The sequence below is a fragment of the Tursiops truncatus genome, chromosome 4 (assembly GCF_011762595.2).
Source record: "Tursiops truncatus isolate mTurTru1 chromosome 4, mTurTru1.mat.Y, whole genome shotgun sequence".
NCBI classification, from domain to species: Eukaryota; Metazoa; Chordata; class Mammalia; order Artiodactyla; family Delphinidae; genus Tursiops; species Tursiops truncatus.
This window is the reverse complement of record NC_047037.1, coordinates 30247312-30268997: the sequence shown is the minus strand read 5'-3', so window position 1 is coordinate 30268997 and position 21686 is coordinate 30247312. Positions and strand designations below refer to the sequence as shown.

The 21686-nt window shown below is 35.2% G+C and overlaps 1 protein-coding gene across 2 annotated transcripts in view; it reads right to left on the bottom strand.

Annotated features, from left to right (window-relative positions):
* The window catches only part of STAG1 (STAG1 cohesin complex component), a 419314-nt gene that overhangs the window by 273195 nt on the left and 124433 nt on the right, over positions 1 to 21686 (bottom strand). Inside the window, exons 2-3 of one of the 2 annotated variants that reach the window (XM_019934217.3) lie at positions 18856 to 18973; positions 12161 to 12263 (exon numbers count right to left, since the gene is read on the bottom strand). In XM_019934217.3, coding sequence (XP_019789776.1) covers positions 12161 to 12263; positions 18856 to 18884 — 132 coding nt within the window. In that variant the 5' untranslated portion in view covers positions 18885 to 18973. The remainder of the gene's footprint in view (positions 1 to 12160; positions 12264 to 18855; positions 18974 to 21686) is intronic. The other variant, XM_073803799.1, reaches the window with a different exon arrangement.

Genomic DNA, 21686 nt, shown 5'->3' with positions numbered 1-21686 from the left:
TTTAGTCTTACAGACTCATTTCCAAAGTTACCTAAGTCAGCAACTCTCTCCCCACTCCCTTCACTGCAAAACAGATTACATTGTTACACTCTACATTCCATCCTGGTATTCCCCCTACCTTATAAATGATTTTTTTTAAACATCTGTATTAATAAAATTCACTCTTTTTCTGAAAAGTTTGGTGGGCTTTGACAAACGTATACTGTCATGTACGCACAACTATGGTATCACAGAGAAAAGTTTCACTACCTTAAAAAATACTTGTGCTTCACATCCATTCAACCCTCCCACTTCGCCTTGGCAAACACCAAATTTTTTTTAATCACCACTACAGTTTTGTCTTTTACAGAGAGTCATGTAATTGGAATCGCACAGCATATAGCGTTTTCATACTGGTATCTTTCATTTTAACAAAATGCATTTAAGATGGATCCGTGTCTTTTAGTGGTTGAACAGCTCATTTCTTTTCATCTCTAAACAATATTTCATTGTATGGATGTACCATGTTTTGTCATTCATTTACCTAACGATGGACATCTTGGCCACCATTTTTGGCAATTAGGAATAAAGCTGCATAGGCATTCACATGCAGGGTTTTGTGTGGACAAAACTTCTAAATCAGTTGTGTAAACACCTAGGATAACTGGATCATATGGTAAAACTATGTTTAGCTTTGTACAAACCTGCCAAACTGTCTTCCAAAGTGGCAACACCATTTTGCATTCTGACCAGCAGTGAATGAGAGCTTCTGCTGCTTTGCATTCTTGCCAGGAAATTGGTACTGTCAGGCTTTTAGATTTCAGCTACTCTAACAGGCATATGGTGATATCTCCTTGTTGTATTAATTTGCAATTCCTGAGCGATAAATGATTAAAGACTTTTCAATAAATAATAATTCTTCACAGTAAATTTTTCTGTTTGAATTACTGGTGAGAATTTGTCTCCTGATTAAAATCTCCATACTTGCATTATCCAATATCATGGCCTCTAGCCTCACATAGCTAACTGAGCACTTGAAATATGGCTACTCAAAACTTAGATGAGCAATGTTTTGACTATCCACAAGGTTGTGAAGATTTAGTATGAAAAACAGCATATAAAATATCTCATTCTGGGCTTCCCTGGTGGCGCAGTGGTTGACAGTCCGCCTGCTGATGCAGGGGACACGGGTTTGTGCCCCAGTCCGGGAACATCCCACATGCCGCGGAGTGGCTGGGCCCATGAGCCATGGCCGCTAAGCCTGCGCGTCCGGAGCCTGTGCTCCGCAACGGGAGAGGCCACAACAGTGAGAGGCCCGCGTACCGCAAAAAAAAAAAAAAATCTCATTCGTATATTGATTACATGATGAAATTATAATATTTTAGGTATACTAGGTTAAATAAATTATATTATTAAAGTTAATTTCACCCACTTCTTATAATCTACTAGAAAATATTAAATTACAGATGTAGCTCAAGTCACATTTGTTAGACAATGCCATTCTATTCTAATACTATAACCACAGTAATCCTTATATTACAAATTTACTCCAACACTTATTTTCTTCTTTCTTTGATCTCTAATCTCCAATGACTCTCATAACCATCAAGTTAAAGTTCAAAGTCCTCAGCACAGCAAGTAATGCTATCAATTATTACCTGTTCGGTCATCTACCACACCAGCTCCCTATTTATAGGCTACTATCTTCCCATACTGACCAATTTAAAATTGCTTGAAAATATCATTATTTCATGCATTCATCCTGTTTAGCTGATAGATCCTGGCTCTTCCTAACAAGTCTTGTTTCTGTGCTCACTCTTTGGAAAAACAGGTGTCTTCCCTATGGCAGGTATGTGCATGAGCACTTGTGTGTGCATATGAAGAGGGGAAGGGGGAATGTTATTTTTCTTTATTGAGTAACACATTCCCATGGCTAAAAATTCAAAAGGTAATTAAAGTTACACAATGAAAACTTGCCCACTCTTACTCTCAAGCCTTAGGAAAGAAGATTGGTTCTTTCAACCAAAATTATTCATTCCTATGTGTCATTCCAGAGACATTTAAACATATTTAAAAAATACACATGACAAAAATTAAAGAAGACGTAGATAAAGTGAAACCCATCCCATGTTCATAGGTTGGAAGACTTAATATCATTAAGATATTAATACTACCTAAAGTGATCTTTCTACAGATTCATTGCAGTCTCTATCAAAATGCATACGACCATTTCTGCAGAAACAGAAAAATCCATTCTGTAATTCATAAGGAATCTCAAAGGACTCCAAGTAGCCAAAATAATCTTGAAAAAAGAACAACATTGAAGGACTCACACATTCTGATTCCAAATCTTACTACAAAGCTAGAGTAATCAAAACAGTGTGGTACTGGTATAAAGATACACAGACCAATGAAACAGAATAGAGAGCCCAGAAATAAACCCTCACATGTATGATTAAATAATTTTTGACAAGGGTACCAAGACCATTCAATGGGGAAAGAGTAAAAATGAAACCCACAGAATGAGAGAAAATATCTGTAAATCATATATCTGATAAGATATTAATATCCAGAATACAAAGAGAACTAAAACACAACAACAAAACAACCTGATTCAAAAATGGTCAAAGAGGACTTCCCTGGTGGCACAGTGGTTAAGAATCCGCCTGCCAACGCAGGGGACATGGGTTTGATCCCAGGCCCGGGAAGATCCTACATGCCATGGGGCAACTAAGCCTGTGTGCCACATCTACTGAGACCATGCACCACAACTACTGAATCTCATGCACCCTAGAGCTCACGCGCTGCAACTACTGAAGCCCGCGTGCCTAGAGCCCATACTCTGCAACAAGAGAAACCACCGCAATGAGAAGCCCACACACCACAACAGAGAGTAGCCCCCACTCACCGCAACTAGAGAAAGCCCGCACACAGCAACGAAGACCCAACGCAGCCAAAAATAAACTTTTTTTAAAAAATGGGCAAAGGACTTGAATAGACATTTCTACCAAGAAGATATGCAAATGGCCAATAAGCATGTGAAAAGATGCTAAACATCTAATAATTAGGAGAAATGCAAATCAAAACTACGAGATGCCATCTCACACCTATTAGGATGGCTACTATCAAAAAAAAGAGTAAAGTCTAGGCAAGGTTGTGAAGAAACTGGAACTCTTATGCACTGTTGATAGGAATGTAAATGGTACAGCTGTTGTATAAAACAGTAGGGCAGTTCCTCAAAAATTAAAAATAGAATTAATCATATGACCACCAATAACACATCTAGGTATGTACCCAAAAGAACTGAAAGCAGGATCTCAAAGATATTTGTACACCCTTATTCACAGCAACACCGTTCACAATAGCTAAAACTTGGTAGTAACCCAAGTGTCCATCGGTGGATGAATGGATAAGCAAATGTGGAATATAGATACAATGGAATATCATTTAGCCTTAAAAAGGAAGGAAATTCTGGGATCTCAAGAACATTATGCTAGGTGAAATAAGGTAGTCACAAAAAAGACAAACACTGTATGATTCCACTTACATAAAGTACTTAGTCAAAATCATAAGGGACAGAAACTAGAATGGTGATTGCCAGGGGCTGTGGGGAGTGGAGAATGAGTAGTTACGGTTTAATGCGTGTACAGTTTCAGTTTTAAAAGATGAAGAAAGTTATGGAGATGGGTGGTGGTGAGGACTGAATATGAATATATTTAATGCCATTGAACTGTACACTTAAAAACGTAACTTGGTAAATCACACGTGTATTTCACCGAATTAAAAAAATTTTTTGAAAAAAAATGCACATATATTTCCATGTATATATTATATTTTATGTTATGTATGCACAGTTATGCACCATTCTATTTTCACTATCAACATATTTTATACTTAATCTATAGCAAAGACCTACAGAATGTCTTGACTTTTCCGAAAGCTGCAGTGTTCCATTACATAAATATACATTAACTTATTTAGCCATTAACCTATTGATAAACATTTATTTTGTTTTGGATCATTTACTATTACAAATAATGCTGCAACAAGTAAGCTTGTGCACATGTAGGAATGTTTGCATGTGTCATAGACACATACATCATTACACATATTTAGTACATATATAGCAAGAACTAAACTCCATGAATAAAGAGAAAATAAACCATAATTCTCAATCCTGGGAGCCTATTAGCACTGGTTATAAAGGGTGAATAAGAAGGTAAAAAAATCCACTTGATCTTATCTAGGGTCTAACTGTATTTTATCCCATTATCCAAGAATGATTTTTCCTATTACAGACCTATACAGTAATATACAGTAAAGATGCCGAAAGATAAACCAAAAAGCTGATGTTCAGAAAAACTGTGCCCAAGAAAAAGAGTAAGGAAGAGGAAAGGTCACAGCATAACAGAATATATGCAATCTTTAGCTTACACCCAAGGGACACAATTTTTCAGTCCTGATAATAATAATTCTCTCAGAAAACAGGTATACTTATTCCATTAAATAAAATAACACATTTGTATAGAGATTGGGGGCAGTGCTGTAAGGGGGATTTGAAAACTAAGAACTGTGACAGTTATTTCAAAGGGTAAAAATATATACATTACTCTTTAGTTACTTGTGACTTTCCAGGCTCCCTTCGCTACACTTTTTGTGCTACAAAGGTCAGGACACCTGTAGATGTAGTCTCCTTCCTGGACAAAGGAACCATGGTGCTCTCAAATGAAAGAAAAGGGTGATGTTCTGTATCAAACTTGCTTGTTGGACCAGTTTTGAGTTTGTGCCACCTTAAGAACTGAGTCATAGTGACCAGTGTGAAATACTAACTCATTTGTGGTTTTGATTTGCATTTCTGTAACAATTAGCAATGTTGAACATCTTTTCATGTGCCTGTTGGCCATCTGTATGTCTTCTTTGGAAAAATATCCATTCAAGTCTTCTGTCCATTTTTTTGATTGAGCTGTTTGTTTTTACAATATTGAGTTGTATGAGCTGTTTGTATATTTTGGGTATTAACCCCCTGTTGGTCACATCATTCGCAAATATTTTCTCCTGTTCCTAGGTTGTCTTTTCATTTTGTTGATGGTTTCCTTCCCCGTGCAAAAGCTTTTAAGTTTGATTAGGCCCCACTTGTTTATCTTTCCTTTTATTTCTTTTGCCTTGGGGGACTGATTTAAGAAAACATTGTTACAATTTATGTCTGAGAATGTTTTGCCTGTGTCCTCTTCTAGGAGATTTATGGTGTCATGTCTTATATTTAGGTCTTTAAAACAGTTTTTAGTTTATTCTTGCACACAGTGTAAGAGTATTCTAATTTCATTGATTTACATAGTTGTCCAGCTTTCCCAACACCACTTGTTGAAGAGGTGGTGTTTATCTTTTTTCCGTTGTATATTCTTGCCTCCTTTGTCATAGATTCCTTGACCATAAGCATGTGGATTTATTTTTGGGTTCTCTATTCTGTTCCATTGATCTATAATGCCAGTTTTTGTGCCAATACCACACTGTTTTGGTTACTGTAGCTTTGTAGTATAGTCTGAAGTCTGAAAGGGTTATGCCTCCAGCTTTGTTCTTTTTCCTCAGGACTGCTTTGGCGATTCTGGGCCTTTTGTGGTTCCATATAAATTTCAGGACTATTTGTTCTAGTTCTATGAAAATGTTATGGGCATTTTGATATGGATTACATTAAATCTGTAGATTGCTTTGGGTAGTATGGACATTTTAACAGTATTAATTCTTCCAATCTAAAAGCATGGATACCTTTCAATTTCTTTGAATCATCTTCAATTTCTTTCATCAATGTCTTATTGTTTTCAGCATATAGGTCTTTCAACTCCTTGGTTAAGTTTACTCCTAGGTATTTTTTGACACAATTTTAAATGGGAGTGTTTTTTCACTTTCTCTTTCTGACATTTCATTCTTAGTGTAAAGAAATGCAACACAATACCTCACACTGGTCAAAATGGCTATCATCAAAAAGTCTAGAAATAGTAAATGCTGGAGAGGATCTAGAGAAAAGAGAATGCTCCTACACTGTTGATGGGAATGTAAATCAGTACAGCCACCATGGAAAACAGTATGGAGGTTCCTTAAGAAAATTAAAAATACAGCTACCATATGATCCAGCAATCCCACTCCTGGGTATATATCCAGAAAAAATGAAAACTCCAATTCGAAAAGATACGTGCACCCCAATGTTCACAGCAGCACTATTTACAATAGCCAAGACATGCAAACAACACAAGTATCCATCAACAGTCAGACTGGCTTAAGAAGACGTAATATACATATACAATGGAATATTACTTAGCCATACAAAGAATGAAATACTGAAATTTGCAGCAACATGGATGGACCCAAAGAATATTAAATTTAGTGAAATAAGTCAAACAAGAAAAATATTATATGATATCACTTCTATGTGGAATCTAAAAAATAATACAAATGCATCAATATACAAAACAGAAACAGACTCACAGACATAGAAAACAAACATGGTTACCAAAGGGGAAAGGGAGGGGAGAAGGGATAAATTAGGAGTATGGAATTAACAGATACAAACTACTAAAACAGATAAACAACAAGGATTTACTGCACAGCACAAGGAACTATATTTAATATCTTATAATAACCTATAATGGAAAATAATCTGAAATATATAATCTGAATCTCTTTGCTGTACACCTGAAACTAACACAATAGTGTAGATCAACTATGCTCCAATTTAAATAAATTAATAGCAAAAAAAAAAAAAACCCAGAAAAACTGAGCCTTTGTCTTAATTGGTAGGTTACTAATGCCTTAGTAACCTAGCCAGTAACCCAGTTCCTCTGGAGCTAGAGTTCTGTCCATTATCAGTTCGTCTCAGGGACAACTAGCTCTAGCCCAGATGTAGCTCAGCACAGATCTTTGTATGCTCACTCACCCTAGAGATATAGTCTCCCTGGTAGAACATGATCAGCTTACTCCATCTACCCCAACTACTACCTGCCTAGGAAATCTTTCCTCCACTAACAGAAAGCGGATCTCTTCCCTAATATGTGCCTCAACTTAGGAAGACAATAATACAGACTCCTATAAAGTGAGGCCTAAAGAAAGGAACTTGGGAAATGTAAAAGGGACTGATGTACAAGACATTGTGAAATAAAAATTCATGAGATTCGGAATCTCATTACATATAGGAGAGACGGGGAAGGGACTTGGGATGAGGAAATTAAATAGTGACTCACATTTTAATTCTAGATTCCTGGAAAAATTATGGTATCTTTTAGCAAAATTAAGGAAGTCAGAACTAAACTCTAGTTAAATGAAAAATTTTCAAAATAAAACAAGCTAATTGACAGAGAAGAGGAGATACAAGTCCAACTGATAAATATATTTCCAAAAGGGATCATAAAAGTATGTAGGTTTAAGCCACAAAAATTATTTTAAGAAGAGATTTCTATTTCTTAGAAAAATAAAAATAGAAAAAGTGGTATGGAAAATGACCAACAGACAATTCGGAACACAAATGACCAATATTTCAGAACATACTGATGAAATGTTACAGTACTTAAAAATTAGAAAATATTTAACAATCAGTGTACTCAATTCAACTTACTATAAAACAGGTAATGCCATATATTTTGCTGCGTAAAAGGCAACGCTACACATCAAAAACTTTCAAAACATATGGCATATCTTTTGAGTAATCAATTCTACTTTTAAGAATTTAGGATAAAAAGTATCTATGGCTCTAGAGCAAAATTTATTTTTGAGATATAAGTTTATGTCAGCATGGTTTAAATCAGTGAAGAATTTTTAACATAAGTGTTCAACAATGGAGACTATTTAAATAAATAATTTCACACAGAATACTATGTAGCCATTAAAATTATGTAAAATATATAAATATCATGAAAATCATGATTATAAACAAAAGTACCAAGTAATTTAGAATATCCAATTTTTATAAATTCACCTGTTAACCTCTCCTTCTGATACTCATTGTTAATATTTTGTTGTGTATGCTATCCTCCATCTTCTATGTGTATGAATACACAGACATAAAAGTAAAAATTGTACCTCTTTTTATTTACCCTTCTTACTCAGCCTACATAAATATGAAAGTTAAATAATGCTAAGAATATAAGTGCTGGTTCTCACTTAAATAGAATAAAGAGAACAAAACCCTTAATAAAACATTAAACGAGAGACTAAAGATGGGTTAGCTTACAGATGTGCTGATTTGCATGGCAACTAAATGCAACATGAAATCCTGGACTGGATTCTAAACCAAGGGAAAAAAATATTTTTTCTTTTGCTTAGGGCATTATTAGGACATCAGGCAAAATCTGAATGAAGTATATGTACATAAGGTCAGTATTATATCAATATTATTTTCCTGATTTTCAAACATGTACTGTTGTTGTGTAGAATATCTTTGATTTTATGAAAATGCATACTAAAGCATTAAGAGTAAAGTGGCTTCGTGTCTGCAACTTTCAAAAATAATAATTGGTATCAAATATAAATTTTTATATATAAATATATATTTACATTTATGTGTCTGTGTATACATAGACAGAAAAAAATATGATAAAGCAAATGTAGTAACATGCTAACATTTGGACAATCTGCATGAAGAATCTGCATAGGAATTCTTTGCAGAATTCTTGGAATTCTTCTGTGTATGAAATTATTTCAAAATAAAAAGAATTTTAAACACTTGAGGGTAAAAAGAGTGATGATTTAACAAAATTAAACACCATTCATTCATTCAATAAACGCTTACTGAAAGTTGAACACTACTATACAGCAGTAAACAAACCAGATAAAAATCCCTGCCTTCATGCAGCTTACCTTCTAGTAGGGGGAGACAGACAAAAAGCAAATAAGTAAAGGTATACTACGTTAGATGGCAATAAGTACTATAGAGAAAGGGGAAAAGACACACACACACACACACACACACACACACACACACACACACACACACATGGAGGAAGGGGACAGTAAGTCCCTTTGGGTAGGAGGGAAGATACGCAATTCTAGATACCATCCACAGGGAGGCCCCAGTGAGAAGATGACACAGGGCCCTGAGACAAGGAGCACACCTCGTAAGTTTCAGCAAAGGCACATGATGGTGGCTGAATCCAGTGTTGTAGTAAAAAATGACTGATGCAATTTGCAAATCAATTAGACAGGATGTGTTGATAGTCTAGATATAGGCTGAGAAAGAAAGACTCAAAGATGACTACAAGATTTATAGCTGAGCAGCCAGAAGCACGAAGCTGCCATTATGGAAAAGGGGTGAGCAGGGGATAGGAAGCTTGAAAGTTTGGGTATTTTTAACATCCTGGGCCCATTAAATATCTAAATGAAGATTCTCAATGGGCACTGAATATGAGTCTGGAGTCCAGGGGTAAAGTCCAAGCTGGAGACAAAATCTGGGTGACATAAGCTTACAGATGGTGTTTAAAGTCATGAGATTGGACATCACCAAGGGAGTACTGTGTAGACAGAGAAATAATGTCCATTATTTGCTAATACAATCACAGGGGTAGAATAAACATGATACTATATAGTGTTTGTTTAGAGATCAATAATCATTTGGATAGAGAGCCACAATAATAACAAATATGAATTAGGACATCTGCAAAATAAGAGTGGTTTAATAAGAAACAAACCTCTCTGAAGTAACAGTATACTGAAAAGAAATACCAAAGATGAGATGTCTCCTAAGAATTTAGAAATAGAGAAAATAATACTGTGCAAAACAGAGGTCCTTATATTATTTGTTTTCATTTGACTGAGTAAATTAATAAAACCAGAGATCCATGAAGTCCTCTTAACAAGTATGAACAATATTAAAATAGCTAAACAAAGAGTGTATCAGTCAAAACTTAGAATTGTTCAAAATGGAGCCAGTCAATAGAAAATGTCCAAGCAATCTTCAGAACAGGTACTGTGGAATAACTCAAATATGATCATTCTGACAATTATACCTCTCAATTTTAATTAACAGCTTGGCATTTTGGCATTCTTGAGGAAAGTTTGGGAGGTAGGTTATCAATTGAAATCCTAGCTTTGCTACTTATGCAATGTTGTGACCTTATGCAAAATACCACTTTCTATTTTTGCTTTCTACTTTGTAAACTGCATATAAGACCTATTTCCTAGTATTGGTGTGAAGATTAAATGACATAAAAAGCTTCAGCTCAGTACGAACCCCAGAGCAGAAACTCAGGAAGTTCTGTTGTTTCCAAGATCAAGAAATAGGTCTGAGTCAGTTGGAAGTATAGCTAGCCATGTGAACTAATGAGTGTGAAAATATAGACTAAAGTCTAATACAAGTCTCTAGAATGCTACTATCCTATGCAGGCTGACATTTTTTCAATTGTATAAACATGGGATGAACATGTACTATTTACCTGCTAGATTATGTAGTAGCAATTTCACTAAAAATAAAATCTAATTTCTAACCAGAAAAGAGCTAAGCGTTTGGATACACAGACTCCTTTGCATCAGGAAAGCAAAATATTACAAAGATACAGCTGTAGACAAGTCAAAATTAAATAGGTTATAAAAAATAATACAATAGCCTGCTGAAGGGGTGATAAATTCTCTTTAAGGGAAAAAAAAAGGTTTTCTTCAAGAAGACAGCACTTAATCTGAATCTTCAAGTGAAGAATTTTAATTGGAGGGGAACAAATTCAAGTAAGCAATCATGTAGGCAGTTTATTTTACAACCTTCAAGCAACTTTAGTCTTATTTCCAATTTGGTACCTATAAACTATGAATCCTAGAGAAAGCAATGCAACTCACCTATAGTCTTAGAAAAATCACATACTAGCAAGGGGAACTAAAATAGTCTTCAGCTTCTAAGTACAAGACTTTTTCACTTTTCCCAAAATGTTTTTTAAGGAACACTATACCACCAAATACTTCTAAAAATTAAGAAGGATTATAAAGAGTGACTATATGTCTTTTCCTCCACTATTTTTCTCCCTTTAAATAAAGGTGGAGGATAAAAGCAAGTGTAGAGAAAACTGTAGAAGTCATCCTTCTATCCGTTTTGTTGTTGTTGTTAGATTGTCCTGGAAAAGTAAAAGTTACGGAGTTTCACTGAAGCTAATTGAAGACTGTGGCAAACAGATAAATACTGATAGAACAGCAATAACATAAAAAAAAATTTTAAGTCACTACAAAGGACATATATATATAAGAACTGGTTAAATAACATAACCATCAATTGCAATAAGTAGATCATGATTCAAACTACAAACTGTATTTTTTAAAAGATAATATTTATGAAATGATTATAAACTTTAAATGTGTTAATCAGTGATGTTACTAAAATACTGTTATCTTGCATTATGATAATGATATTGGAGTGATGTTTAAAAAAGAGAGAAAGCAAGCCCTTATCTTTTAGGATATATTCTGAAATATTTAAAGATGGAATTATGTCTAGAATGACCTTCAAAATAACATGGGAAAGAAAGACTGGCCATGACTTGGTAACTGCTAGGTAAGAGTTATATGGAGGGTTTATTATACTGTCATGCCTCCTAGAGAAGGAGGCTAAAATTTTTCATAATAAATTTTATAAAATAAAATTTTAAAACTATGAATAGCAAATCCCACCATAAAGGTGAGTGTAACATAGTACAAGCCTTAACCCAATGACACATTGATACTACTGTCTCTGACAGTTTATACCACCTTCAATTAAATGACGACTTGTGTATTCAGATTACATAAAGATATACCTCAAAGTAAGGATACCTAGAGCTTTTCTAAATTTCTCAATCATGTATAAATGAGAATATATTCTGACACTGGACCCAAATACTACCAAAATGCATACTTAGCAGCTCACAGGAAATCTGAGTTGCATCTAAAAATAAAAGGCAAAGAAATCATAACTAACTACACCTCATTCCATGTTGATCATCTTCTCAATGCCTTCACATGGACCACCATTTATTTACAAGAGAAGCATGGAAAGCAGAAAAGATAATTAATTTCCTTTTTCTAACCACTACTAAGCCAATTTATGAAGCAAAGTTTCCAAGAATTTCTGATGTGTCAGTGAGATTTGAAAAAGTGTTAACAATACTAGAATTAACAACTCATATCAAGCCCCTTTACTTGGTAACCGTTAAAGGAACAAAGACGACAAGTATATACATACTGGAGGCCGGCCAGGTCGACCCCTTTTTCTTTTTCCTTTGACCTCTGTTTCTTCAAGTTCACTGCCAGCATCAGAATGGGCAGTAGTTTCATTAGTTGAATCCCTAGAAAATATGATATATTATTTTAGTGAACAAATTAATAATATATACATATTTATAATGCAGCTCTGTTCCACTGGTTTCCTTACCTCCTGCTATATGTACACATATGGCTGATTAGAAGTGGTTTATACTTCCACTTTCAGAAAAAATCTTTAGCAAATTGAAAATGTTACCCTCCCTGCTAATATCACATAACACTGAATAAAATGATTCCCCAAATAGAGAAATACAGACAAGGAAATGACTGTGGAAATGGCAGCTGCTATACAACATATAAATGCAAAATAACAATTGCAAAAGACTAATTCTTCAATATAAAAAAGACAAAAGCTTGGGAGAAATTTTATTTATTTTATAAAATAATAAAAGTGTGCTGGTCAATGTTTAACAACTGGCTCTTCAAAAAATATATGCATAAATTATTAGAAATGTTAACAATATAAAGGATGCATAGCATGCAACTTACAAAGAATAATAAAATGCACAATATTCTTTATTGTAAATTCTATCCAGCTAATTGATTCATATAAAATGATTTTGATAATTTTGCCAAACTCTTGTATCCCTAGCTAACCTATGGTTGCAACTGATGAACAAATAGGGTTTTGACATGAAAGACAGTTGATATCTTTGTTCACTTTAATGAATAGAATGCAAATGAAATGACAAAGACATTTGTGGGAACTTCACTAATTGGTCAATGTTGGGAGCAACATTTTTACTGAACAGAATACATAATAGTTCTCGAACACTAGAAGGATACGTCCTCAATTTTTTGTGGTATCATAATGTAATGACTATAGACTTGATACACCTTTAAGTTTAATCTGTTATTAACAATTTCTCCATCACTTTATTGAGTCCACAAACAACGAAACAATAAACTGAGCCCTGATGTGTAGCGTTTGCTGATTTTCATAATGTGAATGCTCCCCCCGCAGCCAAATTCAAACTACCAAAGTGACATCACCAAATACAGAGTTGAGAAGTAATTAACAGTAGCAGTACACTACTAAAAAGTATTTCCACCATACATACAATAATAGGTGTAAATAAAAACCTCAAGAACACAGAAAATAGTAGGATGTAAAATAATTAGGAAATGATGAGTTTTGAGTATTTATTACTTTTGTTTTTAACATGATTTAATTAATTTTAAGTTTGCATAATTTAACTTTTTATAATGGCTATGTTATACTGAACGAGGTCACAAAATTCCTGGAAATTTAATATTCAGCTCTCCAGGCCAGTACAGGCTGGCCCCAGCATGGCACTAAAAAGGTATAGATAGTATTAACAAAAACATCCTCACTGAGTTCTACATTACTAACTGTATAAAGGATCTGCATAAAACTGCAAATAGCAGGAAGGGTACAAAGCAAATAGAAGTAAGGGTAAGCTCAACTCACAACTTACTGAAACTGCACCACTGAAGGCTCTTAGTTCCATTCCCTCCTTGTGTTGATTCCTCAAAGCTCATTTCATTACTGTTTGCTCTTCTCCCTTTAAACTACCCTCTCTTGGAGAGCTCATCCACTCGATGTGTAACTTTTATGCAAATGACTTCAGTATATTATCACAGACCTAACTATCTGTAATTCAAGATTTTCAACTGCACATGTAACATGCTTCTTTGCATGCCACCTCAAATTCACCAAATAACACATATAAAATTAAGTCCAATTCTGACTATTTCTAGCTCTCTGTTCATGGTAATACCACTGGTTAACTGATTTAGTAAGTTAATGCCCAAGTGTGCTTTGTTATATAAATTTGTTATTGTCTTACTCAAATTCCTATAATCACATCAGTCTTCCTTTTGTGCCATCAGTTAAAGTCCTCCTGAGTTGTCCTCTGTATACTAACTCAGTCTCTCATTCTTTTCATGATTATTACCATAATCACAACTTCCTGAATTAATCACAACTTATCTCCCTGCTTCTACTATTCCCCTTGTCCAAGACACTCTACACACTACTGTCACTAATATTCTCATATCATGTTCCTTCTCTGCTTGCAAATCTTCAAAGGTAATCTGGTATTTAAAACTATAAGTAATATTGATCTAGTCCAAGGGTCAGCAAACATTTTCTTAAAGGGCTATATAATAAATATTTTAGGCTTAGGGGTCTTAATGGCTCTGTATCTACTACTCAACTCTGGGACCATAGCATGAATGCAGCCATAGATAAAACGTAAATGAATGGATGTTGCTGTGGTCCAGTAATATTTATAAAAACAGGCTTCTGAGGGCTTCCCTGGTGGCGCAGTGGTTGAGAGTCTGCCTGCCGATGCAGGGGACATGGGTTCGTGCCCCTGTCCGGGAAGAGCCCACAGCTGGGCCTGTGAGCCATGGCCACTGAGCCTCCGCGTCTGGAGCCTGTGCTCCTCAACGGGAGAGGCCACAACAGTGAGAGGCCCGCGTACCGCCAAAAAAAAAAACAGGCTTCTGAGCCACTATCAGTAAGTTTTTCAATCACTGATCTAGTTGATCTTATTCATTTCTACTAAAGAACAATAAATCATTCTGCTTTTTCTCCTCACTACAGTCCAAATAGACTGTTTAGCATATACTGTGTGCTGGTTTATATACATTATCTAGAATAAATATGCACAAAACCTTGTAAGAAAACATACTGCTGTCCCAATTTTACAGATGAGGAAACAAAAGATCTGGAAACTTGATCATCTTGTCCATATTTACACAACTAGCAAGTGGCAGGGTCCACTTAGATCTCAAGGTAAACGTGAATTCTCTATCTCCACAGCAGGATACTAGAATGCAAATAATATGTTTTGTATTTCTCTTACGTGGACAGAATACACTAGTGCTTTTGATGCTTACTGAAATCTCCAGGCAACTACGAAAGCAGGTTGGTTCCATCATATAATATGTGACCCATCAGTGAAATTAATTTAACCTTGAGCAATATAGTTTACTGACAAAAGAAAAAAGTACAATTGTCTTCTAATTCCGCAAACTTCAGCCAGCTTAGAAGGTGACAGCTATTACCAACAGATAACTAACATACTCCAATTAGTATATATATGTACATTTATTTGTTTATTAGAATCTGATACATAAATTTTTGTTTTTTAATTTCAAGCAAGAGAAGATATAAGAATACAAGGAAGAGTTTCACTTCACCATACCCTAACTCTGAACCTCAATCTGCAGAACAAGATTATTTACAGTTTCATCAATACTCTGTCATAAATATTTATGTTCTGGTACATATATACATAAATACAAAACAATGTATTTTAATTTTTAAAATTTAAATTAATAGGGATTTTCCATACAAATACATAGGATTCCTGAATGGTACTCCATAATACATTCCCTATCTATGAGCACTTAGATTGTCTCTACTTTTAAGCTATCACAAACAGAGATGTAACAACTGTCCTTGCACATTAATTCTAATTAATTCTTATTACACATCAACAAATCTCTCTCTAGATTAGACAGAGAATGCTGGAGTATGCAAATTCAAACGTCAACCAACTGCTCTACAAAAAGCACATTTATAAGACTATCGGACATAAAAGAAGAGAATGGAAGAATCAGATCGAACCTTATAAATGATTTTTTTTGCTCCCTAAAACTCTCTAAATTCTGTCTTCCTCTCTCCATTTCCTCTGTAATCATTTTAGTTCAAGTTGTTATCATCCCTGGCCTGGACACTGCAACACCTTTCACCTAATAGGACTCCTTGCTTCTTCTGTTGCCACTTCCAATCTAATCGCTATACTGTACTAACAGTGATTTTCATAGTGTATATCTTATTATATATATATATCCCATGCTTAAAACCCTACAGTGGTTTCCTACTGCTTCTAGGGGATAAAAACCTCAAAATTCTTAATATAAGACCTACCAGGTCCCTGTATGATACAGCCCTACCCTACTTGCAATCCTTATTTCACACCACTCTCCATCCTCAATCCTGAAAAAAGAAAAATAACAAACAGCTTTATTTCAGTCCCTCAAACATACCATGATTCCTCCTACCTCAGGGTCTTTGCACATGCCATTCCTTAAGTCTGGAATTAACACCCTGATCCCTTCTTCTTCCCCCAAATTCCCTCCACTTCAGGTTTAAGAATCATGTCTCTTCCTTAGAAAAGTAGACTAAATCAAGGCATGTGTTAAAGTTCTAATAAAATCCTCTATCTTACCTTCATAGCACCAAGGGCAGTTTAAATCCATACATTTGTGATTATTTGATTAATATCTATCTATATAAGCTTCATGGCAACAAGGACTGAGTCTTTTCCACTTGCTCTTTCTCCCCAGAGCTTAACACAGTTCCTTGTACTACAACATTTGGTGGAATATATAATATGTGGTAATTGACAATATTTGATGATGCTTAATATTGGGCTGGCCAAAAAGTTCATTCGGGTTTTTCCAACAATGTAATGGAAAAACGTGAACGAACTTTTTGGCCAACCCAACAGTAAACACGCTAAGGTAACAAATTCATTTGTCATTATAATGACTAAGCAAGCCAAGAAATAATAAGGTCATTCACTAGAGTGACCTTTCTAGTATCTCAATTAGAAAAATCACTACTGAATACAACATTAACAATCATGGGATCAAAAGATTTGTCTGTTTTTGAAGAGACTTTAGAAATTAATTGCCAATATGTTATCTTCACTTTACAAATGACAGAAACTGAAGTTTACCAATACTAAGAGACATATCATGTTTCCTTTCCTCTACAATGTAGACATGGTATAGTTAGATGGATCGATGAAGATAATATCCTCAGAAAATTGTTTTATGTACTCAATAAATGCTTCTTAGATCTCAACTTCACCAAGAGTACATCTCCAGCTGACAGATTAAAAGCAAATTTCATTTACCCATCTCGCAGATCACTACTATCCATTATCATATTAAAAGTTTACATTTTTATGAAAAATACAGTTATCCACAAAACATGTTAAATACTATCATGACCATGCAATCGCTTGTTAAATATAATCTATTTAAATACAACCTATGTTTTATATTTAATCAAAGAGATATTTTACAAAGGGTGTGCCTAATACCCAGCAGTGTGCTAGGAGCTGGCCATACAAAAATAAAGCACAGGGCTTCCCTGGTGGCACAGTGGTTGACAGTCCGCCTGCCGATGCAGGGGACAGGGGTTCGTGCCCCAGTCCGGGAAGGTCCCACATGCCGCGCAGCAGCTGGGCCCGTGAGCCATGGCTGCTGAGCCTGCATGTCCGGAGCCTGTGCTCCGCAACGGGAGAGGCCACAACAGTGAGAGGCCCACGTACCGCAAAAAAAAAAATAAAGAAAAAAAATAATAAAGCACAAAGGTACAAAGTTCAGACAAAAACAATAAGAAAGCGTTATAAAACATTATGTTAAGTATGATACTATTAAAAAAAGGGTAGAGTATGACAGGAGCACAGGAGGGAACCTACCCAACTTTGAGGAGTCAGAGGAGCTTTGCTGGAGGCATACTTTAGCCAAGACCCACAGGACTACCAAGATGGCCAGGTAAGGAAAGATACACATAGGCATTGCAGGCAGAATTAAGAAAAACAAAAATACAAAGAACAAATACTATATGGAGACCTCCACACTTGGTATTATGTTCAAGTTAAGGCTAATAAAGAGGCTTGAAGTTAAGTAAATAGAAAGGGCTTGTATCTCCTATATTTGGACAAACAAAGGAGGGTAGGTATTGATGGGTTTTTAGCACGTAAAGTAATTTGGATAGCTTTTTGTCTTAGAGCTCCAGAGGAAAAACAGTAGGCCAGGAGACCACTGGAAGGTGACTACAGTCTCTTGGAGAAGACACATATAAATGATCTGGGACTATAAAAACATATAAATAATTACATATACTGTTGGTCACTTTCATTATATCTAAAGCACTGTTATCATAAAGGATCACAGTATGCAGATTCCTAATTTGTAGCTTAATGACACGTATAAAAAGAAAAGTATCTGCCATTACCCTGATCTCATCTCCCAAAGAATTCATAATAAGATCAAATTCTAGATCTGTCCTACAACCCTAAAAAAATCTAATAATGAGATGCCACCAGAAATGCCAAGGACTCACCAATCACAATCTCAATCTCAGGGAAAAGAAGTTCTGGCATGGGGGTGAGAGGGTTAGACACACAGTGTGATACAGGATAGAGGTCTACAAACTTTCTCTGTAAATCGTCAAACAAAATATTTATGCTCTGCAGATTAATTCATTCTCTATTACAACTTATAGTCATAAACAGTCTGCAAAGGAATCAGTGTGACTCTATTCCAATAACACTTTATTTACAAAAACAGTCAGCATGCCAGATTGGCCCATGTTCATAGTTTGCTGACTCCTAATATAAGACAGTGTAACATGTTTTTTGTTCAGTAACACAGAACATGCTGACATTATGATGCAAGGGCTATAGATGGATATAGTAATTACATCCTCTGATAGTTCTTTTACTTCAAACATATTACCCAACTATCAGAGAACATATTTGATGTCTTATTAATGAGAGCATTTTGATACAGAAAAGTGTTACATGCATTTTAAAAAAATAGAAAGAAAGCTATAATACTTACTGTAACACTGGTAACTCTGAAGTAATCATTGCTGTAAAGCTCTTTCCACAATGGAGCAAAGAATCAAGTGCTGTACAACTCAAAACTTTCAAAATAACCTCAAAGGTAATCCTGTTAACTAAAATAAAAAGAAAGAAAGAAAGGAAGAAAGAAATTATTTTTTCCAGCTTTACTGAGGTACAGTTGACAAATGAAACTGTTACTTACAGCGGGATGATTTGATATATGGATACATTATGAAGGGCTTCCCCCATTGAGTTAATTAACAAATCCACCACCTCACCTATTTACTTTTCCTTTTTTTTTGGTCCCAACATTCAGTAAGTTCTACTCTCTTAGCAAATTTCAATTACACAAAACAGTGTTATCAACTATAGTCACTATATTATACATTAGATCCTCAGACAATATTCATTTATAACAAAGTTTGTACCCTTTAACCAGCCTCTCCCTATTTCCCCTACCACTTGGCCCCGGCAACCACTTTTCTACAAATTCCCCACCCCCGCTTCAAGATTCCACATATAAGTGATTCCACACACATAGACACAACAAGTTTTCTTTACTCATACATCCATGGACACATAAGGTTGTTTCCATATTTTGGTTATGGTGAATAATGGTGCTATGAGCATGGGAGTACATCTACCTCTTTGGGATAATGATTTCATTTCTTTTGGATATATACCCAGAAGTGGGATTGCTATGTAATATGGTAGTTTTTAATTATCTGAGGAACCTCCATACTGTTTTCCATAGGCTTTACCAGTTTACATTTGCACGAACAGTGAAGGGGTTCCATTCTGCCCACATCCTCAACCAGAATATATCTCTTAACTTTTTGATAAAAGCCATCCTAACAAAGGTGTGAAGTGATACATCATGGCTCTGATTTTCATTTCCCTGAAGACTAGTGATGTTGAATACCTTTTCATGTAGCTTTTGGTCATTTATATACCTTCTTCAGAAAAATGTCTATTCAGGTCTTTTGAAAATTACTTTAGAATAAAATGAATATGCCAGAATACACAGACTACAATCAACCAGTACTACCAACAAGCACACTCCTTAGTATTTACCCAAATGAACTGAAAATTTATGTCTACATAAAAGCCTGCACAAAGATGTTTACAGCGGTTTTATTCAAAATTGCCAAAACAGGAAAGAAAGGTGTCCTTTAAGAGGTGAATGGATAAATAAACTGTGGTACATGCAGACAATGGAATACTATTTAACACTTAAAAGTAATGAGCTATCAAGCCAGGAAAAGACACAAAGAAACCTCAAATGCATATTACTAACTGAAAGAAGCCAATCTGAAACCACTACATACTATATGATTTGAACAATATGGCATTCTGGAAAAGGCAAAACTATGGAGACAGTAAAAATATCAGTGACTGCCAGAAGTTATGGGGTAGGAGAGATGACTAAGTGGGCACAGAAGATTTTTAGGGCAGAGAAGATATTTTGTATGATACAAGAATGGTGGGTACATCTAACTGTACATTTATCAAAAACCATAGAATATATAACACAAAGAGTGAACCCTAATGTAAATTACAGACACTAGGTGATAATGTCAACATAGGTTCATTGATTGTAACAGACATACCACTGTAATGTGGGATGTTAATAGTGGGAGAGGCTATATGTATGTGGGAACAGGGGTTATAGGGGGAATCTCTCTACCTTCTGTTCAATTCTACTGTGAACATAAAACTTCTCTAAAAAATAAAGTTTACCAAAAAAAAAAAAAAGTAGCGGAGGAAGTGGGACAAAAGAGAGCATCCAAGACAGGCCATGGCACAATACCTAATAGAATAACATAGGTATAACTAGAATTCCAGAAGGAGAGAGAAAGATCAAAGCAAAATAAATATTTGAAGAGATAGCACAGGAGAACTTTCCAAAAATAATTTGACATTAAAACACAGATGGAAGACCAGAGAATTCCCAAGAATAATATCTAAAATATAATATTGCTAAAAATGAAAGAGAATTCAAAAGGAAGCTAAAAAAACATAATTCCTCACACACAGAAAAACAAAAAATTTTATCAGACTTTTTGGTAGAAACTATGTAAGGTGAAAGACAATGGAATAAAACTGATGAGTGGAGAGGAAAAAACCATGAACACTGAATTATCAATCTTTCAAAAATGAAAAAAAGAAATGATGTCATGGAAAATGGAGGAGTAAGAAACCTCAAGAATGAGGCCCTCCAATGAAGCAACTCTTAGCCTGCCAAAAAAAAAAAATGACAAGACATCTTTTATGGACATCTGTAATCTAATAAAAACGTATAACAAAGAGAGAAGTGCCTAACAGTCTATTTTATTTGATAAGAGAGCACAATAGTATTTTTGCTTACCTGTATGCCGTCTCCCCTCCCCCAACTCTATGGTGCCCACAGGGACAGCAGACAGAGTTACTAGTATGGCTTGCTGGTGCCAAAGGGAACACCATGGACCCAATCTCAAAAACTGTGGCAGAGTGTTTTGAAGAGCTTCCCTTTTTTTTTGAAAGAGTATCATCTTTCAAAAAGATTTAAAGACAGACAATAAAAGTAGTTGCCAGGGGCAAGACAATGGATTACATAAATAACAGACAATCTAAAAAGCCTCAAAATAAAAAGGCAGAGGAGTTAAAATATTTGAAGAATAAGTACTTCAAAGGGATATCACACATACTAGGAAATGTAGACTGCTACCTGAATGCCCAGGGCTGGATGAATTCTTAGAGAAGACCTGAGGGGCACAGGCTTGCAACTCTAGCTGATCTTTGCTCTCTGTGCAAGCACAAGGTGAATACTAAGGCAAAGCTGTAGGT